General features: G+C 40.0%; 1 protein-coding gene across 1 annotated transcript in view; it reads left to right on the top strand.

Moving 5' to 3' along the window:
• Positions 1-27092, top strand: part of Patronin (calmodulin-regulated spectrin-associated protein patronin) — a 195599-nt gene that overhangs the window by 69752 nt on the left and 98755 nt on the right. Inside the window, exons 12-13 of the mRNA XM_069329901.1 lie at positions 2204-3144; positions 21930-22099. Of these exons, the coding sequence (XP_069186002.1) occupies positions 2204-3144; positions 21930-22099 (1111 nt within the window). The remainder of the gene's footprint in view (positions 1-2203; positions 3145-21929; positions 22100-27092) is intronic.

Below are 27092 nucleotides of genomic sequence, written 5' to 3'. Positions count from 1 at the left end.
ACGAATTTTCTCAATCTTTCGTACATTATGCTTCACTGTTGGAGGTAAATCAAAAATCACTTCTCCAAAATTCATTTTTATTTCTAGTCTGACGCGACACGGGCGCGTTTCGTAAAACTTATTACATTTTCAAAGACTTCACAAATACACAACTGATTAGAACTTGCGTTTCCCTGATTTTATATCTACATTTGAGTGAGGTGGGAAGGGTGATGTGGCATTACATTTGAGTGAGGTGGGAAGGATGATGTGGCATTAACACAAGACAGAACACTAGAGGATATTAATAGGGTATTAAAAGTATCAACACAAGACAGAACAGAAACAATGGGTATTGAATAGAAGTGTTTGTAGAAAGCCTATTGGTCCATATTTCTTGATGCTTCTATATTGGAGCGGAGTCTTGAGGTGGGTAGAATATAGTTGTGCAATAATTGGCTGTTGATTGCTGGTGTTGACTTCTTGATGTGTAGTGCCTCGCAAACGTCAAGCCGCCTGCTATCGCTGTATCTATCGATGATTTCTGTGTTGTTTACTAGGATTTCTCTGGCGATGGTTTGGTTATGGGAAGAGATTATATGTTCCTTAATGGAGCCCTGTTGTTTATGCATCGTTAAACGCCTAGAAAGAGATGTTGTTGTCTTGCCTATATACTGGGTTTTTTGGAGCTTACAGTCCCCAAGTGGGCATTTGAAGGCATAGACGACGTTAGTCTCTTTTAAAGCGTTCTGTTTCGTGTCTGGAGAGTTTCTCATGAGTAGGCTGGCCGTTTTTCTGGTTTTATAGTAAATCGTCAGTTGTATCCTCTGATTTTTGTCTGTAGGGATAACGTTTCTATTAACAATATCTTTCAGGACCCTTTCCTCTGTTTTATGAGCTGTGGAAAAGAAGTTCCTGTAAAATAGTCTAATAGGGGGTATAGGTGTTGTGTTAGTTGTCTCTTCGGAGGTTGCATGGCTTTTCACTTTCCTTCTTATGATACCCTATTAATATCCTCTAGTGTTCTGTCTTGTGTTAATGCCACATCATCCTTCCCACCTCACTCAAATGTAATGCCACATCACCCTTCCCACCTCACTCAAATGTAGATATAAAATCAGGGAAACGCAAGTTCTAATCAGTTGTGTATTTGTGAAGTCTTTGAAAATGTAATAAGTTTTACGAAACGCGCCCGTGTCGCGTCAGACTAGAAATAAAAATGAATTTTGGAGAAGTGATTTTTGATTTACCTCCAACAGTGAAGCATAATGTACGAAAGATTGAGAAAATTCGTGTTAGAATTATTAATCTTACTTTTTCGGTCATATTTAATAATATATGTCTACAGGAAAGACTGCTACCAAAATATACTAATATATATATATATATATATATATATATATATATATATATATATATATATATATATATATATATATATATATATATATATATATATATATATATATATATATATATATATATATATATATATATATATATATATATATAATAAAATACAAATTCCATAGCTAGGGGGAAAACTGTCAGGTCTTTTGTGAAAGCAGGTGGGACCTTTGTTGTTGAGGCAGGCAGAAGCTTTGGCACGTAGTGTCTTGTTAGTTGTGGTGAGGAGACTTGTAGTGAAAAATACATCATTTGAGTGATTTTCACTATTGCTTATTTAAATGAGAGATTTATTAGCTAATAAAGATAATATAGGAATAAAATTCAGATTTAGGAGTTAAGCTGTGTCTGATGTTAAACACTTTAAGAGAGGCATTTCTCAAGATGGCATGGCTTCACGGAACACATGATGAGTGATGCAGAACATATTTGGCAGTGTTGTAGAGTGGAGCGGCTGGTCGTAGAAACATTGGGCTCTACATCTGTCAAAGAAAAGTGGAGTTTTAAATGATGGTGTATAAATGCATAATTTTATATAATTTTTAATGAAAGTATTTTGTGAAAGATAAAAACAAATGGTATAAAATTTGTCTGTGCATTGATGAGTGTGCAGTGAATATTGGCAAAGCTTTAATAGTTTAGATTTATTTTTCTCTTTAATGAGGTGGTGGTTGTGTGAAATGTAGGTCAAATCTGTCCTTAATCCACACTGTTTTTCAAAGAGCGAAGTACAGTTTAGAGATATAAAAGATAATATGTTTTTGAATAATTTGAGAAATAATAAATGTTAACTTGGCATTTTTTGTTTATTTCTTAGCTCAATGAGTGATGGCCAAGAAGGGGACTTTGTTGTACAGCGTTCTCGAGGGCTTGCTACACTCAGTGATATGATGCGCACACAGTCCCCACGGCCTTCACAGGATTTAGATCCACCATACTCCTCTAGATCTACTACCAAAGAAAAATATAACATGGACAGTAAAGAAGAAGAGTTGGGCGAAAGGAGTAGAGGGCTTGTGCGTCGTGGAAGCTTCAATAACTCTCATCCTGATCTCCCAGCTGCTGGAATGCCCTCTCGCTATGAGGAGCGACCTCATGGTCGTTCAAGATCTCGTCGAAATTCAATTAGTGCAGAAGACTCCCAGTTAACAATAGAAAATTTTGGTGGTAGTCAAGATAATTTAAATTATATTGCCAGAAACCCTGATAAAGAACCATTTGTACACACAGGTAGAAGGGAGAGTTCAAACTTGGAAGGGTCACAACTACGAGATACTCGAGAGGTTAGTGCGAGACCTGAATCCCGAAACAGTCGTGAACGTAGTGTTGAAAGACGGTTAGACTTCCATCGTGGCAGCATCGAGGAATTAGACAATCGTCTCGTAGATAAATTGGAAAGAGAAGCTCTGGAACGTGAGAAACGTGATTCTTCACAGTACACTAGCAAAGAAAGATTAATAGTTAGAGAACCTAGAAAAATTTCAGTGGAGGCTGTTGATTCGGGAAGTGAGAGTGATGTATCATTTGACAGAGAAAAGCAAATGGTTAAAGCTACTAGTTTTGCTGAGCTTTCTAAATTAAAAGAACAGCTTCCAGGCGGTATTAACATAATATACATGCAGTCAGATAAGGATGATTCTTCAAGGAGGAGTAGCAAAAGTTCAGAGAAGAAAACTACCTTTGCAGCTTTGCCCAATCAAACCACCTGGAAGCAACAAAGTGCCCAAAGTCACTCTGATGATAATAAATCTATTAGTGGTAAGTTTCTCTGCTTTCAAAAATACAGATAATACTTATGCATCAGTATTGTACAGTAGCAATAAAGCTGCTAGTTTATTTTAGGTAAATATGTGAAGATTTGTACCCTTAACCATTTATGTTGTTGCCATCTTATATAAATATTAAATAAATAATCCAGGGATTGTGCTCAATAAGTTTTTACTTCTGAAAACTTTTTTATAGCATTAAGCATCCCATAGAAGTGTGCTACAGAAATACAAAATTATTGGAATTTAAATATGCATTTGAAACAAATATGTGCAGAGTGACAAATTTTTATTATTCTGCCATTTTGATATCTAGATGAGTGCTTTTATTTAAATATTTTATTTTTTATATTTTCATTTGTTTATGCTTTTCAGTAATCTTGCTTATTCTTGTGTAGGTTGACATTCTCTTTACAGTATACTGTATTGTGCCCATCTTCCCCCCCCCCCCTCCACTTCTGGAGGGGGAGGGAAGGAGAATGGTGTCTGACGGCTGAGGGGACAGCGCTTCTAATTCGTAGTCCTGAGGTTCCGGGTTCGATCCCCGGTGGAGACGGAAACAAATGGGCAAAGTTTCTTTCACCCTGATGACCCTGTTACCTAGCAGTAAATAGGTACCTGGTAGTTGGAAAGCTGCTACGGGCTGCTTCCTGGGGATATGTAACAAAAAGGAGGCCTGGTTGAGGGGATGCCAAGCCCCGAAATCATCTCAAGATAACCTCCCTCCCTCCCCCCCCCCCAAAGACATGGCACACATTACTGCCCTAGTCTGTATGAGAACAAACACTACTTGTCTGTTTAAAGGTGCAAGTCCTTGTTGAAGATCGCCTCTAAAGATTTGCCATAACAATTATTTGTTTGTTGCAAATTATGTACAGTATATCATTTACAGATTCTGTTTTTTACTAACACATTTTCTTGGAGGTTTAGTTACACATATAAAAGCTAGCTTTAATTTGCATGGTGTTGTATTAGAGAATGCGTATATGATGGTATAGTACATGAATGAACACTTCGCTACCGAGTTTCAAGGTGTGTTGATTAGTGTGAACAATTTGCACAATTCTACTACCTTGATTTTGGTAGTTTGGCTTCTACATTCCCATTTTCAAGTTTTACAAAAATTTTGTATTTGTTTCTTGCATCATTTGCACATTCCATACATTCTGGATTTCATTATGTGCTGTATATGTGGCTGGAAAATGAAGGGAGCATAAAATAAAGTATTATTATTATAATTATTATTATTATTATTATTAAATAATAGAGTATTAGATATTTCATTAAGTAAAGAACTATAAAAAAAAAAGTAAATTTTAGTAGGTCTCGGTAACATAAATTTAGTTTTCAAATATTGTACCATTAAATTAGGTTTTTGTAGTGGACTTTATTTACATGGGTTTTTACAGGAACAAGTCAAAATCAAGCGATGGCTGTACTAATACACATGTTACAACCTCCAGTTGTGACAAGTGACCACAGTATCCAATATGTGCACTTCTAGCCCCAGATGTGTGTCAACTTACACTGGCCCTCCTCACTTATCAAGACTTATGTTTATTAGTCTGAAGAACACACATTTTTCAATGCTTTGATTGCCACTAAAGCTATTAAGAGTTGTATGTTTGTGACCTCGCGTGTTCAAATATAGATGCGTTTAGGGAGAGGATGGGTTGATATTATGATGCAATACTTCTTGGATACAATAGTAGAACAAAGGCAGGATTAAAGAAATAATAATCATCATTATTATTTAATTGCATTTAAGACCCCACAGCAATGCTTGAAACTATTTTTTTTTTTTTCCCCTTTCCTCTTACTACTTCTTCAGTAATAGGACTAACAATTGTTTATAAAATATTAATACTTGCCATATGCATAATATATATTATACAGTTTACATTACACAGGGAAGCAGCATTGGTAGTAATAGTACAATATAAATATGGGCAGATTTCTCCTGGACTCTTCTGCTGCAACCAGAATGTTACAAATGAAGTTTGATGTATTACATTTTTTCTCCAGACATTGCAATATTATTGCAAACAATTGAATACCATTGTGCACAAACTTTGACACAAATAATTTTTAGTACAGTACAATATATTTGTTAATAGTTTTATATTTTACCAATTTTGTTTGGCTCTAAATTTTTTGTCCAGCAAATGTGCTCTTCAGTTATTTTGCATTGCAACTGAATATAATGATTTTGCTTCCAGAACAGATTCCTTCTATTGCGCCTGCTTTTTCAGTGAATCGAGTTCTGTTCAAGCAGGTGTTCACAGCAATAATTATTGTTAAATTGCAGGAATGACAATAATAGGAAAGATAGACATGCCTCATTTAGTGCTGCTCTGTATCATGTTGATTCGTTATACAGCTCTTTGTTTTTGGAATGTATTTAAAAAAACTATAGTTAGTACAGGTTTAGTAATATACTGTGTGAATTTTTCTAAATGATGCTCGCGTGCGCACACATTATGAACTCATTCAGCTAATAAGTACTTATGTCAGCCAACACATTTTGTATAGCCTGGATCTGAAAATGTTAGTTCTATCCCTAATAACTCTTTCTAACTATAATTCATTGGTACTTGGGAGGGTATTGGTTTGTCCTACAGTGTAAGACAGTGGCTGTGTCTGGCTGACACGCACACACACGCACGCACACGCACACACGCAAAAACACACGCGCTCACGCACGCAAAAACACATGCGCTCACGCACGCAAAAACACACGCGCTCACGCACGCAAAAACACACGCGCTCACGCACGCAAAAACACACGCGCTCACGCACGCAAAAACACACGCGCTCACGTACGCACGCAAAAACACACACACACACGCGCGCGCACGCAAAAACACACGCGCGCGCACGCAAAAACACACGCGCGCGCACACAAAAACACGCGCACACAAGAAGACCTAAACAAACTGAAGGAATGGTCGAACAAATGGTTGTTAGAGTTTAACCCAACCAAATGTAATGTAATGAAGATAGGTGTAGGGAGCAGGAGGCCAGATACAAGGTATCATCTGGGAGAGGAAATTCTTCAGGAGTCAGAGAAAGAAAAAGACTTGGGAGTTGATATCACACCAAACCTGTCTCCTGCAGCCCATATCAAGAGGATAACATCAGCGGCATATGCCAGGCTGGCCAACATACGAACGGCATTCAGAAACTTGTGTAAAGAATCATTCAGAACTTTGTATACCACATATGTCAGGCCAATCCTGGAGTATGCAGCCCCAGCATGGAGTCCATATCTAGTCAAGGATAAGACTAAACTGGAAAAGGTTCAAAGGTTTGCCACCAGACTAGTACCTTAGCTGAGAGGTATGAGCTACGAGGAGAGACTACGGGAATTAAACCTCACTTCATTGGAAGACAGAAGAGTTAGGGGGGCCATGATCACCACATTCAAGATTCTCAAGGGAATTGACAGGGTAGATAAAGACATGCTATTTAACACAAGGAGCACATGCACTAGGGGACACAGGTGGAAACTGAGTGCCCAAATGAGCCACAGAGATTTTAGAAAGAACTTTTTTTTTTTAGTGTTAGAGTGGTTGACAAATGGAATGCATTAGGAAGTGATGTGGTAAAGGCTGACTCCATACACAGTTTGAAGTGTAGATATGATAGAGCCCAATTGGCTCAGGAACCTGTACACCTATTGATTGACAGTTGAGAGGCGGGACCAAAGAGCCAGAGCTCAACCCCCACAAGCACAATTAGGCGAGTACAATTCAGTGAGTACACACACACACACACACACACACACACACACCACACACACCACACACACACACACACACACACACACACACACACACACACACACACACACACACACCAAAACAGAGATGCAGGGCCAGAAAACAGGATTGGTTCAACAGAAATTGTGAGAGGGCAAGAGACCAAAACACACAAAAATGGAATCAGTATAGGAAGAGGCCAAACCCCCAAACATACCAGCGATACAAAGATGCGAGAAACAACTATACAGCAGTAACGAGAGAGGCAGAAAGAAATTTTGAAAAAGGGATAGCAGATAAATGTAAAACAGAACCGGGCCTATTCTACAAATTCATAAACAACAAATTGCAGGTAAAGGATAATATCCAGAGGTTGAAAATGGGAAACAAATTCACAGAAAATGAAAAGGAAATGTGTGAAACATTAAATGAAAAGTTCCAAAGTGTGTTTGTACAAAATGAAATCTTCAGAGAACCAGACACAATAAGAATTCCAGAGAACAACATAGAGCGGATAGAGGGGTCTAGAGATGAAGTGGAAAATATGCTAAAGGAGCTCGGGAAGAACAAAGCAGCTGGCCCAGATGGCGTTTCACCATGGGTTCTGAGAGAATGTGCATCTGAACTCAGCATTCCACTTCACCTGATCTTTCAGGCATCCCTGTGCACAGGAATCGTAGCAGACGTGTGGAAACAGGCTAACATAGTTCCAATCTACAAAAGTGGCAGCAGGGAAGACCCCCTCAATTATAGACCTGTATCATTGACAAGTGTAATAGTGAAAGTATTGGAAAAGCTAATCACAACTAAATGGGTAGAACACCTGGAGAGAAATGATATAATATCAGACAGACAGTATGGTTTTCGATCTGGAAGATCCTGTGTATCGAATTTACTCAGTTTCTATGATCGAGCCACAGAGATATTACAGGAAAGAGATGGTTGGGTTGACTGCATCTATCTGGACCTAAAAAAGGCTTTCGACAGAGTTCCACATAAGAGGTTGTTCTGGAAACTGGAAAATATTGGAGGGGTGACAGGTAAGCTTCTATCATGGATGAAAAATTTTCTGACTGATAGAAAAATGAGGGCAGTAATCAGAGGCAATGTATCGGAATGGAGAAATGTCACAAGTGGAGTACCACAGGGTTCAGTTCTTGCACCAGTGATGTTTATTGTGTACATAAATGATCTACCAGTTGGTATACAGAATTATATGAACATGTTTGCTGATGATGCTAAGATAATAGGAAGGATAAGAAATTTAGATGATTGTCATGCCCTTCAAGAAGACCTGGACAAAATAAGTATATGGAGCACCACTTGGCAAATGGAATTTAATGTTAATAAATGTCATGTTATGGAATGTGGAATAGGAGAACATAGACCCCACACAACCTATATATTATGTGAGAAATCTTTAAAGAATTCTGATAAAGAAAGAGATCTAGGAGTGGTTCTAGATAGAAAACTATCACCTGAGGACCACATAAAGAATATTGTGCAAGGAGCCTATGCAATGCTTTCTAACTTCAGAATTGCATTTAAATACATGGATGGCGATATACTAAAGAAATTGTTCATGACTTTTGTTAGGCCAAAGCTAGAATATGCAGCTGTTGTGTGGTGCCCATATCTTAAGAAGCACATCAACAAACTGGAAAAGGTGCAAAGACATGCTACTAAGTGGCTCCCAGAACTGAAGGGCAAGAGCTACGAGGAGAGGTTAGAAGCATTAAATATGCCAAAACTAGAAGACAGAAGAAAAAGAGGTGATATGATCACTACGTACAAAATAGTAACAGGAATTGATAAAATCGACAGGGAAGACTTCCTGAGACCTGGAACTTCAAGAACAAGAGGTCATAGATTTAAACTAGCTAAACACAGATGCCGAAGAAATATAAGAAAATTCACCTTCGCAAATAGAGTGGTAGACGGTTGGAACAAGTTAAGTGAGAAGGTGGTGGAGGCCAAGACCGTCAGTAGTTTCAAAGCATTATATGGCAAAGAGTGCTGGGAAGACGGGACACCACGAGCGTAGCTCTCATCCTGTAACTACACTTAGGTAATTACACTTAGGTAATTACACACACACTCGCACGCTCTCTCTCTCTCTGACCTTTCACTCCTTCCCCCCTGACCTTTCACTCCTTCCCCCCTGACCTTTCACTCCTTCCCCCCTGACCTTTCACTCCTTCCCCCCTGACCTTTCACTCCTTCCCCCCTGACCTTTCACTCCCCCCCCTGACCTATCACTCCCCCCCTGACCTATCACTCCCCCCCTGACCTATCACTCCCCCCCCTGACCTTTCACTCCCCCCCTGACCTTTCACTCCCCCCTCCTGACCTTTCACTCCCCCCCTGACTTTTCACTCCCCCCCTGACTTTTCACTCCCCCCCTGACCTTTCACTATCCCCCCCCGTCGCCCTCGCTACCCCCCCCCTCCGCCGCCCTCATTATCCCCCCCCCCACCGCCCTCGCTATCCCCCCCCCCACCGCCCTCGCTATCCCCCCCCCCCACCGCCCTCGCTATCCCCCCCCCCCACCGCCCTCGCTATCCCCCCCCCACCGCCCTCGCTATCCCCCCCCCCCCACCGCCCTCGCTATCCCCCCCCCACCGCCCTCGCTATCCCCCCCCCACCGCCCTCGCTATCCCCCCCCCACCGCCCTCGCTATCCCCCCCCCAACCGCCCTCGCTATCCCCCCCCCACCGCCCTCGCTATCCCCCCCCACCGCCCTCGCTGTCCCCCCCACCGCCCTCGCTGTCCCCCCCCACCACCCTCGCTGTCCCCCCCCACCGCCCTCGCTATCCCTCCCCCCATTACCCTCGCTATCCCTCCCCCCATTACCCTCGCTATCCCCCCCATTACCCTCGCTATCCCCCCATTACCCTCACTATTCCCCCACTGCCCCCCCACCGCCCTCACTATTTCCCTACTGCCCCCTCACTGCCCTCACTATTCCCCCCACTGCCCTCGCTATCCCTCCACCACCCTCGCTATCCCCCTACTGCCCTCGCTATCCCTCCACCACCCTCGCTATCCCCCTACTGCCCTCACTCCCCCCACCGCCCTCACTATTCCCTACCGCCCTTACTATTCCCCACCGCCCTCACTATTCCCCTCCACCCTCACTATTCCTCACTGCTCTCACTACCCTCCACAGCCTTCACTACCCCCTTTCCACCCTTACTACCCCCTTTCCACCCTTACTACCCCCTTTCCACCCTTACTACCCCCTTTCCACCCTTACTACCCCCTTTCCACCCTTACTACCCCCTTTCCACCCTTACTACCCCCTTTCCACCCTTACTACCCCCTTTCCACCCTTACTACCCCCTTTCCACCCTTACTACCCCCTTTCCACCCTTACTACCCCCTCTCGCCTCCCCCTGCATCTCCCTCACTTCCTCCCTACACCTTCCCCCCCCCCCTGCATCTCCCTCACTTCCACCCCACACCTTCCCCCCCCCCCCCACACCTCCCCTGTTCCCCAACACTTCTGCCTCGCCCCACATTTCCCACCGCTCTGTTCCTAATACAGTATATGTAAATGATTTGACAGAAGAAGTAAGCTCATTCTTATCCATGTCTCCTGATGATGCTAAGCTAATGAGGTAAATCATTTTCCTGACACAAATAGAGGACATTGATAACTTTCAATCTCTGCCAAATTATGAACATTGAGGTGCCACTGTGAGTGCCATATCTTTCAACATCATCACTCGTGCAGTCATCGGGAGGAAAAACCTTTATGCAAACTGCATATATCGCGAAGAACTGATGAGGACTTCAAACCATTATAAAATGATCTAGACAATCTCCAAGAGATTGTCTGAGAAATGGCTACTAGACTTTAACAATGACAAATGCAAGGTTATGAGGATAGGAATCCTAGCAAGAAGACCTCATATACAGTATAGGATGAAAGGCAGGTAATTTCCGACTTCTGAAAAAGATGAAGACTTAGGAGTGGACATAACTTTATATCTATCTCCGGAGGCACACATGTATAGAATAAAGAGGGCAGCATATGCCATACTGGCAAACGTCCAGGTTATCCTTTGGGAACTTGGACAAAGATCCTTTCCGAGCTTTCTATACTACTGTGCCTTTGAGAGACTTATTGAGAATGCTGCCCCAGCATGGAACCCTTATTTAAAGCAGCACAAAGCTAAACTACTAAAAGCTCAAAAATGTGAAACAAAGCTTGTTCGTGAACTAAAGGGACAGTGCTATGAAGAAAGACAGGGAGCTAAACATCTCTGCACTGAAGGAGAGGAGGAATAGGTCGAACATAATGACGACATACAAGATAATAAAGGGTATTTGACAAAGTAGATGTAAAAGAAATGTTCAAAGACATAATTGTAAACTGGAAATGCAGATAAGCTACAGGAATGTCAGAAAGAACTTTTTCAGTCTTGATCATAAATAAGTGGAATGGACTAGATGAGCAAGTTGTGGAAGCAAATTTGATACACAGATTTTAAATGTAAATATGATAAGAAAATGAAAAGTTGCTGCATTGAACTATTGATGGTCAAAAGTAAGGTTAGGAGCAGGTGCACAACTTTGCAAACTCAACTAAACAAGTACTTCCAACCTTCATGCCAAACCACTTAGGCTGGACAGTAGAGCAACAGTCTTGTTTCATACAGGTCGGTATTTAATTCCCGACCTGACAGCTGGGTGGACAGCGCTTCGGATTCGTAGTCCTGAAGTTCTGGGTTCGATCCCCGGTGGAGGCGGAGACAAATGGGCAAAATGTTTCTTTCACCCTGATGCCCCTGTTACCTGGCAGTAAATAGATACCTGGGAGTTTGACAGCTACTACGGGCTGCTTCCTGGGGGGCGTGTAACAAAGAAAAGAGAGGTCTGGTCAAGGACCGGGCTGCTGGGACGCTAAGCCCCGAAATCACCTCAAGATAACCTAAGTGGTTGGGCACCCACACAGTGCTACTCATGAGTTGCCACATACCAAGCAAGTACTGTTAATACATTTAATCTCTCCTTGCATGCAACTTTCACCCATTTTTCTCCTTAATTGAACCACATTCTGAGCTATGATAACATTCACACACCCACAACGATCTCATCTTCCCCGCTCCTTTTCAAATTTTTATCCTGATCCCCTCCAAGTGTTATATAGTTATATGGCTTGGCACTTTCTTGATAGTTCACTCCTGATAGTTCCCGTCCCCCTTTCCACCCTCTCTCTCCAGCCCACACTTCCCACCTGTTACCCGTCTTCCTGTTGATGGCCAACACTTCCCACCCACAATGCTTCCCACCCTTACACTTCACACACCCACCCTTCACGTCCCACACCTCAACACTCCCCACAATTCCTGCACCCACTTCACACTTTTGCACTTCCTGCACCCTCTCTCACTTTCCAGACCTTCCCCTCACACTTCCCACATCCCCTCACTCTTCAGGAAACAAAGGTGCCAAAATAAAAATATTTGAAAGTACTCTTTGCAAAAGAGTTGTAGACAGTTTGAACAATTTAAGTACAGTGGTGGTGAATGACAAAAACATAGTTTCAAAGCAACATATGACAAATATATAGGTAAGATGAGAGCTTCACTCATGTAGCTTTCATCCTATAACTACATGCCAGTAATTACATACAGGCATACCTCATATCGAGCAACTCTATACCTTAGTGATTCGTTATAAGAGCTGTAGAATCCTTCCAGCATGTTGATAGCTATTAAAGTTGCATCTGAAATGTAAATCAGTCTCTCTTCATCCTCCCTTGGCTGTTTTGGAAATAGTGAAATTACTCTCTAACATGAGCAGTTGTTATAATATGAGGCGACCCTCATATTATAACACAATGTAGGAACGTGATAGGCATCTCATTTAAAAAGGTTTCAAGGCACAAGTAAGAAAGGCAAAAGCACTAATTAATGAAAACATTAAATTTATTATTAGTTTTCTTAACATAGATCAAATCCCCACATCTTTTTCAAAATTTATGGAAATGTATTCATTGTACTGCTTTATATAAAGCTTCCTACAGTGTTAGTGAATTGCACTTGATTATTGTTTTTCATATTGGAAAGGAGACGTAATGTTGAAATATATGATAAAGCTTTGTATGTCAAGTGTTATGTAAAGTTGAGGTACCACTAGAGTCGTCAGTTTAAATTATGTTTTTTTGTGGTTAATCTTACCAGTAAAACTTCATAGGCTTGTCTTTCATCTATAGACAATTGATGAACTAGACCAAGCTTCATGGTTTTTAAGTTTAAATCTGAAGTTCTAATCTAGTATAGCATTTTGCTTGCAAAAGTTATTAAATTAACACTATATACATGCCTTATCAGAAGGCCAGCAAGTTAAAGATCACTGATTAGAAGACATGATGTGTTTATATGGGCACTATGTAAAGTTTAAATAAATGGAGTTACAGTAGTTTAATCTTAGGATGTTATCAGACTGACCCCTAAATATTTTTTCCCCAGTATTGTAGAGAGAAAGCAAATCCTATATCGAGTTCTAGCTCGCAAAATAATTATTTTTCTAGCGGAGCTTCATAAATGTTAAGATAATTGGGTAAACCTTCAAAGGATTGCCTTAGTCTGGAGCTCCCCCCCCCCCCCCCCACACACACACACACACACACCTTTTTTTTCTTTGGGTGATTGTGCAGTGTCTAGACAATGCTTTGGTGTATTACCTTAAAACTTTCAAGACTTGTGCATGGAAGTTCAAGGAAGAATCTTGATATTAATGGACCACCTAGACTCCTGGTGGCAGAATTTAGATTTCGAGCTCATTTGGGGTGGTGGTGGTGGGGCGTGCGAGATATCTAAACATGCTCTGATGACACAAGATAATCACTACTCACAGTTGAAAACAACAACATTGTTAGTTTTGCAGTAGCTATTTTAGTTTTTATTATGAATTAATGTCCTAGACCCAGACAATAAAATAGGTAAAGTTTCATCATTATAACGCTAATAGTTTTAAACTTGCAATTAGATGCAATTAGATGGATTAGATCTCTGCGTCAGTTTGTCATGGAGTTTTACCTATTGACTGTTTAGTTAAACATTAATTTTATCTTCTGCTCAGATTGGGATTCAATATTTGTTATATTATTTGCCGAATTGATATATTTTACTCCTAATGAACTTGACTGCATTATTACTACAACTAGCCATGTCACCAGTTACCATTACCACAATTACCACCAGCACACCATTACCACTACAATCATTTACACAACAATTACAGGTATCTTTGCAACACCACATTACCATCACACAAATACACTACCACAACAACATACCATCACCACCACCACAAAGTAAACTGCTACAAGGAAGTGGGAGAAAGTTGCAGTTTTGATCAGTGGTGGTATGCTTACATTAAAGTAGGTAAGCACACCACTATCAACACTGCATCATCATAGACAATCAAAAAGCTTTTGAAACTGTTATACACAAAGGTTAGTGTATACCGGTGGATAATCTGGGGATAGTTTTCAGTTTACTCAGTGGCGTAACCTTGACAGTTAAGTGGTTTGCTAGGCAGTTGTCCATTGCCCACATGGCCTCGTATTCATTTTGTGGGGGATTTTGTGTGTGGTTTATTTCTCGTGTATTCACCTAGTTGTGTTTGCGGGGGTTGAGCTTTGCTCTTTCGGCCCGCCACTTGACTGTCTATCAACTGTTTACTAACTACTACTACTATTTTTTTTTTCTCTTTCTCTCTCTCCCCACACCACACACACGCACACACACCCCAGGAAGCAGCCCATGACAGCTGACTAACTCCCAGGTACCTATTTACTGCTAGGTAACAGGGGGCATTCAGGGTGAAAGAAACTTTGCCCATTTGTTTTTGCCTGGTGCGGGAATTGAACCCGTGCCACATAATTACGAGTCCTGCGCGCTATCCACCAGGCTACCAGGCCCCTAGACCAGGTCCCTAGGCCCCGTGTGTTGGAGGTTGAAAAGTCGGGGACCTCTGATATTTACACTGTCCTCTGGCATTTATACTGAGGACTGAACAATATTTCATATGACAAAGCACAAGTGCTTTGAACAGTACCTTCATTTTGAATGTTTAATTATTAGCATTATCCCTGGATGTTTCTGTTTGCCGTTTACTCTAAATTTTGTTGTCCGAGATTACTGAAAGAAACTTAGCAGGGTAAAATAGTATGTAATGGACAAGAAATAGAGGGTGATAGAAAGATTTAGTATGGCTGGAGAGGAATCAGATACATGGTCTCACAAGGGTTTGCTGTTTCTAATGTGATTGACATTCCTGTGGAAGTGAGCTCGCATATGTCATTGTTAGCAGATGATGGAAAACTAATAGAGTAGGAACTAAGGACTGTAGCTGCAGGAAGACCTTGACAAATCATTTGCTGTTAGTTACACACCGAGCTTAAGGTAATAAAATATGACAGTGAGATGAAGCCTGAAGGAATCCATCATAAAGTGATGGCAACTACAAGAATTGAAAGTTTTAAGAGCTTATTTATTTCAATCACTGACACCATAGCCACACACCAGCAGAATAATGTCAGCAACATGTGTACATATTTATTAACGGATCCTGAAGATCATACGCTCAGATAATGTGAAACCATTACTAGACTGAATTAGATCTCATATGCAGCACTGAAACAATCCACACCTCATAATGTGTAAAATAAAAGCTTAAAAAATACAGAAGTTTGCAGGAAGACTGCTGCATAATTGAGAAGACTAAGCTAAGCTATGATAATAGGTAAAAACTAAATCTTTCAACCCGAGAAGAGCAGCAGCAGAGGGGATATGATTGCTACATAAAAAATAATATACTGGGGGAAATAGACAACAGTCTCTACATTGATAGAAAATAGGATGAGGGCATAGTTTTAAACTTGAATCTCAATTATATATTGATGTGTAAGGGGATTCTTGTACCCAGCAAGTGGTAAACACTAAAGAAAGTGATTGTCGATGCCACTTCTACTCACAACCTTATGACCACACCTGACAGGCTTTTACAATATAGTATACTGTAGTTTCTTAAAGTTCCTAAAAGCCTGCCATGTGTATATATTGAATATGCTCATTCTGCTGCCTCTTGGTTTGTCTTAGTTTGGCTGCTGTGAAATTCAGAGTTTTGTCATCCACGCAACTTCCTCTAAGTCTGTGCTCTCTCTTTATCATGTTTGTCATCTCTAGATTTCCTACAATTTTCACTTTAAGTTTCTTCAGTACATTACACTGAATGCATGTCAGTTTCTCCTGATTTGAAGTTTAGGGGCCACTCATCTGTCTCCTTTCTTGAAAATCGGTACCATATTTGCAAACCTCCAGATTTACTGAAATAAGCATTTTCTATTGTTGTGTTATAGACCAGTTAATAAGCTATATAGTATCTGCTACTGTAGTTGTGTGCACGTGCTCCATAACTATGAGGTTAATTTGGTAAAACTTCAGACATCTCTTATGAAGTCATGGATTTAGGCATTAAATACAAACCCTGCCTGTTTATCAAATGCCAAGGTGTATTGGAGCATTTTAATGTCTGATCATAACTTTTAATTAGATTAATGGAACAAACCTCAGAAATGAATACAGTATTCTTAAGGCCAATACCTTACTTAGTCTTGTCCTGTACTTCCTGGGGAAAGTGTTACACACACTTGTCTATTTGCACTCCTCTCTCTTGCTGTCTAAACTCAATTATGGCTGCTCTTCCTATTCCTATGCTTCTTCTGCTACCATTTGTTGTCTTGATGCTCTGCACCATACTTGGTTACCCCTCAGCTCTGATTTCTTTTGTTCATCCAATACCCAGAGCTTGTATGTTTAAACTGGTGTTCTGGGTGCCTGACAGCTAAATGGACAGCGCTTTGGATTCGTAGTCCTGAGGTTCCGAGTTCGACCCCTGGTGGAGGCGGAGACAAATGGGCAAAAAGTTTCTTTCACCCTGATGGCCCTGTTACCTAGTAGTAAATAGGTACCTGGGAGTTGTACAGCTGCTACGGGCTGCCTCCTGGGGGTATGTAACAAAAAGGAAGCCTGGTCGAGGACCGGGCCGCAGGGACACTAAGCCTCGAAATCATCTCAAGATAACTGTCTCTACAGGATCGTCATGATCATTACTGCCTTCATTACCTCTGTCTCTTCAACATCCTCACTCTCGCTTATACTGTGCATTGAAATGCATTTTCCCTGAACACTTTTTTTTTGCACTCACCCTCCATTGCACTAATGATATATGGGTCTTAAATTTGCCAACAATGTTGGCTACTCTATTGTTTTTCCAGACCAAACTCTCCTGTGCCACCTGCTCCCAGAGACTAATTTCTTCAGCGCAGAACTTTATGCAATTCTGTATGCTTTCACCAACTGCTTTTCCAATGCCAGTGTTCCTTTTATCATTGTGGTCGATTCTTACAGTGCCCTTTTGGTTCTGGAGTCATTTAAGCCATTTGCATCCTCTGCTGGTTAAAATCCAATATTGGCTGTTTCTTATCTCCAGAAGGTTTAAGACAGTTGAATTTTGCTGGGTTCCCTGCCATATTGGTGCTGCACTAAATATGTGTGTAGATTCTGCCACTAAGGAGGCCATTTACACTTGTCCTATTTCCCGAAAAGGAAATTCCTTATTCAGATTTCTACCCAGTTATTCACGCCTCGCTCTGCGACCGTTGGCAGGGTCATTGGTCTCACATTAGCCATAACAAACTTTGCACTTTTAAAGGTCACCTCTTCCCTAGGCTTTCCTCCTACTATCATAGTAGTCAGTGGGAAAAGTCTCTTTTGAGATTATGTATCGGCCACACTCTCTTAACTCATGAGTATTTAATGGAATACTGCCCTTTTCCTTATTGTCCAAACTGCATTGTTCCACTTAGTCATACACCGTCTTGATTGTATCCTCTTTATGATGACCATATGTATTACTTATGACCCTCGGGATCATTTGTTCATAAATAAGATCCTTGGCAAATCCAATACTTTTGATATCGTTACCAAATCAGTAGCCTTATGTCCTTTAGTTCTTGCATTGGCATCCCAAGCACCTTTTTAAATATCCAGCAACACAGATGGTGTCCCCACAGACTTCCAGCTTGGTACCTTCTCTTGATAATTACTTTAATGAAACAAATGCATTTTATCGTAATTTAATATCATTACTCTGTAAGTAACGATATCAAGTCAGTTTCACATTCCCATTCCATTGCATCACTTCTTTACTCTGATCAAACCCAACCATTTCATTCTTCCTGCAGTAGTGACCAAAAGCAGCATTGGTGTAGGAGGGATTTTACAAAGTTAGTGCTCATCGATACATCTAAATTAAATCTTGCTTCTCATAATCCACAATTTATGTCTTCGGTAAAATCTTTAAATCTTTGTCATCTCTAAAATATTCTTTAATTATGAAGTTTCTTGCAGCTTCATTATAATTGTTAATCAAGATTTATAAAACAATGCAGTGATGTTGGATTTGTGTATAGGGTTGGAGTTGCAAGTGCAGTTTTAAGAAATCATTGTTATTGTTTATAATACACGTACTGTATTGAAAAAGGGAATTTGGCATATATTATGTATAGTACTGTATATACAGCTGAATTTGCTGTAGGTGCTGTTATACAAACAGGTGTGATGGTTGCTTCAAATTTGACTCTAGTGTATGATTATTAATTTTTGAGTCCTGGCCGGAATGAATGTGCTCATTACAGTATAGTACATTACTGTTTGCAGAAAAAATAATATTCGGGTAATTTTTCTTCAAATTTCTCTAAACATTTTGGTGCACTATGTAGTTGGTAGAGGAATTAGATACTTCTTCTCTGTGAGCATCCAGCTTAAAATTGGAATACTGTTTTTGTACCTTTCCCAAACATTGTGGTTATACCACACTTTTAGGTTTTATCAATTTGTTTGCATACTCAGGCACTTGTCAGTTTGTTACAACACACAATTTGCATAGTTTACGCTTAATCCTGTAAATCTCGGAATGTTGTCCTTCCACCAGAGTACAGTGTTGTAATGAGTGCAGGTTTTAAACTGGCACTGTACATGGTAATCAGTTTTTCTTACTACTGTACTTGGTAATGGTAATCCATTTTTCTAGCATTTTCTAGTTTCTGCCTATTATATTTAATTGGGTATTTTCTGCTTGTTCGCCACCATTTGTGCATCATTATTAGCCACCATAGGACATTTATGGTCCACATGTTTTAAATGGGTGTGCCAGAAGGAAAATAATGATTGGTCTTCCCATGCATGTGCCACAGTCTCACTTGTGTGGGCCAAGCATTGTGGAGCCTCTGATGGAATATGTAGGAAATTTGTCCTGTGACATGTGAAATATGTGCGTGCTTCACGGGTATGTGACCACCTACCTTAAGGTTACCTTGAGGTGATTTCGGGGCTCAGCGACCCTGCGGCCCGGTTGTCGACCAGGACTCTTCGTTGCTGGACTGGTCAACCAGGCTGTTGGACGCGGCTGCTCGCAGCCTGGCGTATGAGTCACAGCCTGGTTGATCAGGTATCCTTTGGAGGTGTTTGTCAAGTTCTCTCTTGAACACTGTGAGGGGTTAACCAGTTAGGCCCCTTATGTGTAGCGGAAGCGTGTTGAACAGTCATGGGCCTCTGATGTTGATAGAATTCTCTCTCTCTCTCTGGGTACCTGTTGCACCTCTGCTCTTCAACGGGGGGTATTCTGCACATCCTGCCATGCCTTCTGGTCTCATGTGATGTTATTTCTGTGTGGAGGTTTGGAACAGCCCCTCTACTATTTTCCATGTGTAAATTATTATGTATCTCTCCCGCCTGCGCTCAAGAAAATACAAATTTAGGTTCTTTAGTCGGTCCCAGTAGTTTAGATGTTTTACTGGTTTTACTGAGTGGATTCTAGCAGTAAAGGATCTCTGCACGCTCTCCAGGTCAGCAATTTCTCCAGCTTTGAAAGGGGCTGTCATTGTGCAGCAGTATTCCACTCCTGAGAGCACTAGCGTCTTGAAAAGTATCATCATCGGTATAGCATCTCTAGTGTGAAAGGTTCTTGTTATTCAACCTGTCATTTTTCTTGCAGTTGTGACGGCTACTTTATTGTGTTCTTTAAATGTAAGGTCTTCCGACATCAGTACACCCAAATCAACCGCTTTGTCATATTCCCAGTAGATTATAGTGCATCCATTGTGATTTGTAAGCTTGACAGATTGCCAATTCTTGGATATTAGTCACTGTTTTCAAATATAATACAGAAGTATGTGTGTAAAAAATACATCCAGAATTTGTTATGACCTCTCAATCTGTTAAATTTTGTATCTGATACTTGCAGTCATTTAATACAATAGTAACACATTATAACTCAACAGGACCATTCACGTACAGTTGTGGATGATTGGCTAATTTTGATCTTATTATATGAAAGGTCAGGCAAATGAAAAATGGAAAAATGCCTTCAACTTTTTTTATGTTCTGTTGTAAGCAAATTATTCAATTTTGTAATTGTACATATTCTTTGAACCTGGCCTATTTAATTGTATGGTTTCTTGTTTAATTTTGTTTTAGCATTTTCATTCGTTAAATTTAATAACCTTTTTGGTTGCAATTCAGTAAGTGAGAACAATTATATATACCAGGGGTGGGGAACTCATCACATGAAAACCATATTTTTGCTTAGCAAAGATTTGTTAAGGTTACACATTGTATTATGTGCTGTATACATTCGAATATCAAACAAGCATGCAGATAGTTTCATTAATTAAAGTTGCTTTTGAAGGCTACACAGAGTACCATAAAAGGCCACGGGTTTCCCACCCCTGCATGATACCTGCTTGTTGGGGTTCTGGGGGTTCTTCTACACCCTAAGCCCAGCCTGAGGCCAGGCTTGACTTACGAGAGTCTGGTCCACCAGGCTGTTGCTTGGAGTGGCCTGCAGGCCCACATACCCCACCACAGCCCAGTTGGTCCAGCACTCCTTGAAGAAATCTATCTAGTTTTTTCTTGAACATGTCCCATGGTTGTTCTGGCAATATTTCTTATGCTTGCTGGGAGGACGTTGAACAACCGTGGACCTCTGATGTTTATGCAGTGTTCTGATTGTGCCTATGTGCCTATACCCGATGTATATCCATACAACATGGTTTTAATGGGTTTCATAGATATATATACTTTAGTGCATTCCTAATAAATTAATACTACATGTATTTTTAACCACTGCACTGCGCAAAGCGCCTTTAGGCGCTCAGAGAGTTGTGCTTTTTGTTTTTTAATTTGGCTATATTTTAATGTTTTTTAATGTTTTCATTACTATTTGTGTTTTGAAATGGAAATAGTTGACTTTGGAAACATTTTGACATTAAATTTACCTGAACATTTGTAAAAATAATAAAAATATGTCCTTGTCAATTGCACCAAGACGTTTTTGCCGAAAATAGGTGAGCAGTGCAAGGGTTAAACATGTCTCATTGAATATGACTGCATATTCAGTATTTACTATCTTCTGGTATAGGGCTTCTATCCCTCTAAGTATTTTCCTAGCATCAGGGCTTAGCTGAAAGAGGAGTTCTCCAAAACTCATTTTTGTTATTTTAAGGTGAAGAAAAAAGTGAATTACTATAGAATGTATTACACTTATACAAAGTGTATAGTATAATTATATTCCAGACTAAGTTTAAAAGAAAACCTGCTGCCAGTATACACCAATATAAACCCACATGTATTTTTAGTGCATATCTGTCTAAACAAATATCAAAATACAGTAACAGCAATTGCTGGAAAACTATCTAGTATTTTTTTTTTCACTTACTCAGATTTTCAGTTGAACATACATTTGGAAATATTATTTTGTCCTGATAACTGAGGTCACACTATATTTACTTCCATGTTAATATTCTATAGTTTTTTATACAAAATTTTTAATTAATTTATACAGTATAGCTTTGTGCTGTATGTCTGACGAGGTACACATTTTTATTTAACCATTATTGTCTTGGGTTGTATTTCCTTACTTTTTATTTATATTGCAGATGAAAACATGGAACCACAAGTCATGGCCTCAGAGCTCCATAATGTCAGACTAAAACTAGAAGAAAAACGTCGTAGAATTGAGTCGGAAAAGAGAAAAATGGAACAGGCAATGAATAAGCAACGACAAAAGCTTGGGAAGGAAGCATTCATGCAGGCGGTTGTCAAAGGAGTAAGTGTGCTTTTAACATTAAACATTTTTCTCTTGATTAATCATCAGATTTTATGGGATTTAACATTTTCACAGCTTTTTACTTTATACTCATTAGTCTGAGCTTGACTTTTGCCTGTGGGATAAATGGAAATGTTGTTATTTCCATGTACTTTGACTAGATTGTTGGCCAACTTGTCCAGTATCTTGATTATTCTTAGCATCAGAATTTCTTACATTCTGATACTGTACATGAATGTGAATTAGTTTTGATTTGGATTAGTTTACTGCAGTAGTTGTCATAGTGTACAGTATTTAGCAGTGCTAGAAAATTCTCATACCATATAGTTTGGCATTCTAGTGCATTATTCTTTACTAGTATAGGTTACCAAGCCATATATTCATAAATAACCTTGACTCTATTAGAACTGGATAGAACTTAATGAGAGAGTTTTCTGTGGACTGCCATCATATTACTATACTGCCTGATATCCCTAGAGAAATCATCAACCATAGTTTCTATTTAGTAAGTACAAATTTAAGAATTACTGTACGCTGTACAGTATATAAAAGTATTCAAATTGTTAAAGGTCTGAAGATGAAAATGCAGCAAGGTTTTGGTGAGTTGTGTTTTTTTTCCAGACATAAGCAATGAAGCCTGGTGTATCAAGTGCTTTTGAGAATCATGAACGCTGTTGGACTTTCTGTGGAGAGCCCCTTCGGTGCACCACAGCGGCGTAGCGGCTGTGGTGATGTCATGCTTGCTTGCTTGTTTTTGTTTGGGGAGTTCTGCTTGCTAGTTTAGCTTTTGGTTTGCAATTTTTAGCCAGCTGTAGTTTGTTTTGTGATTCCTACCTTTCTGTGTGCCTGACCTGGTAGATGGCAGACATAGACTGTTTCCAATTACACGGGGGTGTCTATAGGTCATTGCTCCTCTTGCTGCTCTGAGGAGGGCCAGGTTCTGGTGCTGGTCTCTGGTAGGCCTAGAACTCCATTGATTGACTGTTGCCACAGTCTAATTTATACACATGAGCCTGGTATAGCTCTGGGGAGCCTCTGGGTCTCGCCCAGAAAATGGCATTTCATTACATTCAATGCTGTATTTTGGAAATAAAAGTAAAAATAAACATAGTGTTTGTATGTACTGTGTAGTGAATATATGCTATATACAGTATATATATTTATGTATTGGTCTCGTTTGAACAGAACTCGGTTCAGCAGAAATTAAGATGCATAGAAGGAATATGATCTGGTTTTACATCAGTTGTTCATTTAATGAGGACAGCTTAGTAAATTGGAAGTTGTAGTAACAGTAAATGTGAAATAATAAAAATATATATTAAAAATAGTTTTTCTGATTGCTATAGAATTTCCATAAATTTGTGTTCTTTCATTTTTGCTAATAAAACCAGATTAAATATATTATAACGTGTATAAAGCAAATGTCTTGTTGCATCGGAGGGCTCCAGAACCAATTGTTATGTTAGTGAGATGTCACTAATACATATTTACTGTATGTATATAGAGTACAGGTTTTGTCTATGAGACCTATTTATTATTACAATTTGAGATCCGTGCTCATGACCCCTGTCATATTTTATCATAATTGCTTTAAACAAAGTGGTTTTAGCATACACAACCTCCCCGAGCTTATTCCAACCATCCATCACAAGTGTTATGAAGTACATTAGCCCATTTCCCATTTTAATGGGGTTATGAGGAATCGGCTTGGAGGAAAAGAAAAGGAAAGAAATATACAGTGTGATTCAGCTATCTAGATTCCTTTTTTATGGATTCTTGCATTAACTGAAAAGAAGGCAGTCTAGTTCTCCATTATGTCGCTCTGGCAAAAAATAATAAAAAATATCCTAACGTAACTTAACCAGATACAGTGGGGCTTCGATTTACGGTGGTAGTCCGTTCCCAGGGACGTATTGTAAGTCGATATATCGTATGTCGAAACGAATTTTCCCATAAGAAATAATGGGACTTGAATTAATCCATTTCACATCACCAAAAATATTAACTTAAAAAATACATATTATACTGAATACATTTTTTTCTCTAACTACAATACAGTACATATGTTTATCTTAGCTTTATGGAGGACTCTTGATGGCATATGGAAGATGGTGAGGTGGGGGGAGGAGTTTTGCCTGCATACCACTAGGTCCTGGTTGTGATTCACTGCTTGTTTATCTCACTAAAAACCTTCTCATAGATTTTTGTTTTTCCATACGTTTCAATTTTTGTCTGTAGTGAGGCATCACAGTGTCATTAAACAGGTTAAGGCAATGGCCTACTGCACCATGATTTGGGCGAGTCGTTTCAGCTAAAGTTGCAATTCTTCCCATGCTGTACATATTTTCTTAATTAATGAGGAAGGGACATTCTGTACCGTCTCCTTCTCCCCTGAAGAAATTTCCTCAGCTGTCTCGTGTTGCTGCTCCTTGTGAAGTTCTTCGGTGTGTTCCTCCACCAGCTCGCAACACACAACACTCACAACACTATGAATTCCACTTATTTTTCTAAATTTCTCTATCCATCCCCTGCTCGCCTTAAACTCTTTCTCATCTGCATCACTCATTCCAGGGGTTTTCTTTAAAAGGTCTTCAAGCAATTTCCTTGCTTTTTCACAAATGGTCTCTGAAACGCTATCACCAGCTAACTCTTTGCTGTGTATCCAAATTAACAATAACTGTTCAACATCCTCAAGTGTTTGTGTTGTTTCATGATTGTTTCATGAGTATTGTTACGCCTTTTGCCACTTTAGCACTCGTGTCCTTTTTCTTAGCAAGTATGGTGGATATCGTTGACTGAGATTTGTTGTACTGCCTAACTATTCAGCAACCCTCACACCATCTTCATATTTACGAATGATCTCTTGTTTTTGCTCTATGGTCATCCTTGCAGAGGTTTTCATGTATTGAACCTTACCACTGACTTTCTTGAGACCCATGGCGTTATATATAATAATCAGTTTTATGTTCAAAAAGCAAAAAAAATCACAACAAAAATGGAATTTCTTATAAGCATGATTGTCACTAAGCGAGCGGCTAAAGTAAACAGAAGCAGGTCAGCCCGCGCGACTGGGAACATATACTTATTTTGTCCACGTCTTCTTGAAGAGCATTACAATCATCTAAGTTTCTTATCCTCCCTAAAGTATGTGCGTGCGTGCGTACACCAGGGTGTTTCATCATATAAACAAGGGTGCAACCCAGGAGTTAGTCACTCATTTTGTTAAGGCTCTATAATTTCACTTCATGCACAATGTTTGGTAAATGTCAGTCTTTAACCCTTTAACTGCGCAACGCGCCTGCAGGCCCAAGCTTTGGCTGCGCAATGCGCCTCCGGGTGTTTTTATTTTTCACGTTCCATTCAAATCTCCCGCGGCTACATGGGGTTCACATCAGCTTCCTAAGGGCTCTTGTAAACAGATGCCATCTTTAAAAAAAATCATGGTCCACATTGCCAAGTGTCAGAGCCTCAGTAGTGAGTGAGCAACCAAGGCTGGCGCTCGCAGCATGAGCGCACAGCACTGCTGTTCAGCGTGTGACCACAGCATCGCCTAATATTGTCAAAATATATATATAATCTGTTTTATTTAGCCATGATAGTATTATAGAAGAGCCTGAGTGATAATGACTGCGTACAATGTTCAAATATCAGTGATTCAATGCTGTTCACGATGTTCACAGCGCTAGCCACAGCACCACAGCATTATTTCGTCCATCTAGGAATCTTCAAACGACTTTTTAGGTTCCTTTTCAAAATAAACTTGTGGTCAATTATTCATTTACAGGAATTAGTGACCAGGATTGTGGTTATAATTAGCATTGTGCGTAGTATTGTGGAAGGAGGAATTTTGGTGAGGGAGGGAGGGAGGGAGGGAGGAAGGGAGAGAATTGAGGTAGCCTCACTGTGTGGCAGCCACTCTTGTTTTGCTCACCATACTAGCTTCGTGGTTCGCTATGGGGAACCATTGGCCACTATTTTGTACGTAGTGATCATATCGCCTCTTTTTCTTCTGTCTTCTAGTTTTGGCAAATATGTACATGGGTATACAGTGTATGTATATAGTGTAATAACAGCACCAGGAGTATGTTGAGAGGAGCTATTTTGGTGAGGGAGGTGACGTCGTAGTCGTAGCGTCGTCTGCTGTGTGATTTTTCATGCAGTGTATGGTGGCCACTGTACTGTTTGGACACAATACCAGCTTACTTGCATAGTTCTGGTAAATAAAACATGTAGATAGGTATATATAACATGTGTAAATAGTGTAATAAAAACAATAACAGTATGGTGGGAGGAGCAATGTTGGCGAGTAAGATGTTGGAGTGAAGGAGACTGGCTGGGTATGCTGCTCACACTTGTGGTGTTTTGAAGGTGTTGATGGTGAATGTATATAGTGTGTGATAGTGTATAGTGTGTACATATGTTGTAAATATACATAAATGAACTTGAAACATTAGTGTGTGTGATGGGAAGAGCAATGTTGGTGAATACAATGTTGGAGGAGTGAGGGAGGGCTGGCTGGGCGTGACAGCTCACACTCGCGCTGTTCTGAATGTGTTAATGGTGAATGTATATAGTGTGTGACAGTGTATAGTCTGTAAATAGATTGTATATACAGTATACATAAATTAGCATGATACATGGTAAATATGTGCAACATATGTGTACACAAGTGTCATGCACGTAACAGTGTCTTCGGGCAGTACGGATGTTTTACTGCCATAATATAGTGTACGTGTTCATTATACATAGGATTAGCATGTAAAAACAAATAAAATGTATTTGGAACTGTGTGCAAAAAATGAACAAAAATATATTCGCGGCACCTCGCGCGCCCCGCCCCGGGAGCATACGTCACAGGTGAATGGGGAATGATGACGTCACGTGCCAACTTACGGACCCCATAGCAGCCAAAGTTCGTACAAGTTCGATTTTTTTTTTACACTCCCATACTGAGGGAAGGGTTTTTGACACTTTAAAAAAAAACAAAAGAATT

Source organism: Procambarus clarkii, chromosome 23 (genome assembly GCF_040958095.1).
Source record: "Procambarus clarkii isolate CNS0578487 chromosome 23, FALCON_Pclarkii_2.0, whole genome shotgun sequence".
In the NCBI taxonomy this organism is placed as follows: Eukaryota; Metazoa; Arthropoda; class Malacostraca; order Decapoda; family Cambaridae; genus Procambarus; species Procambarus clarkii.
This window is presented reverse-complemented; position numbering and strand designations above follow the sequence as displayed.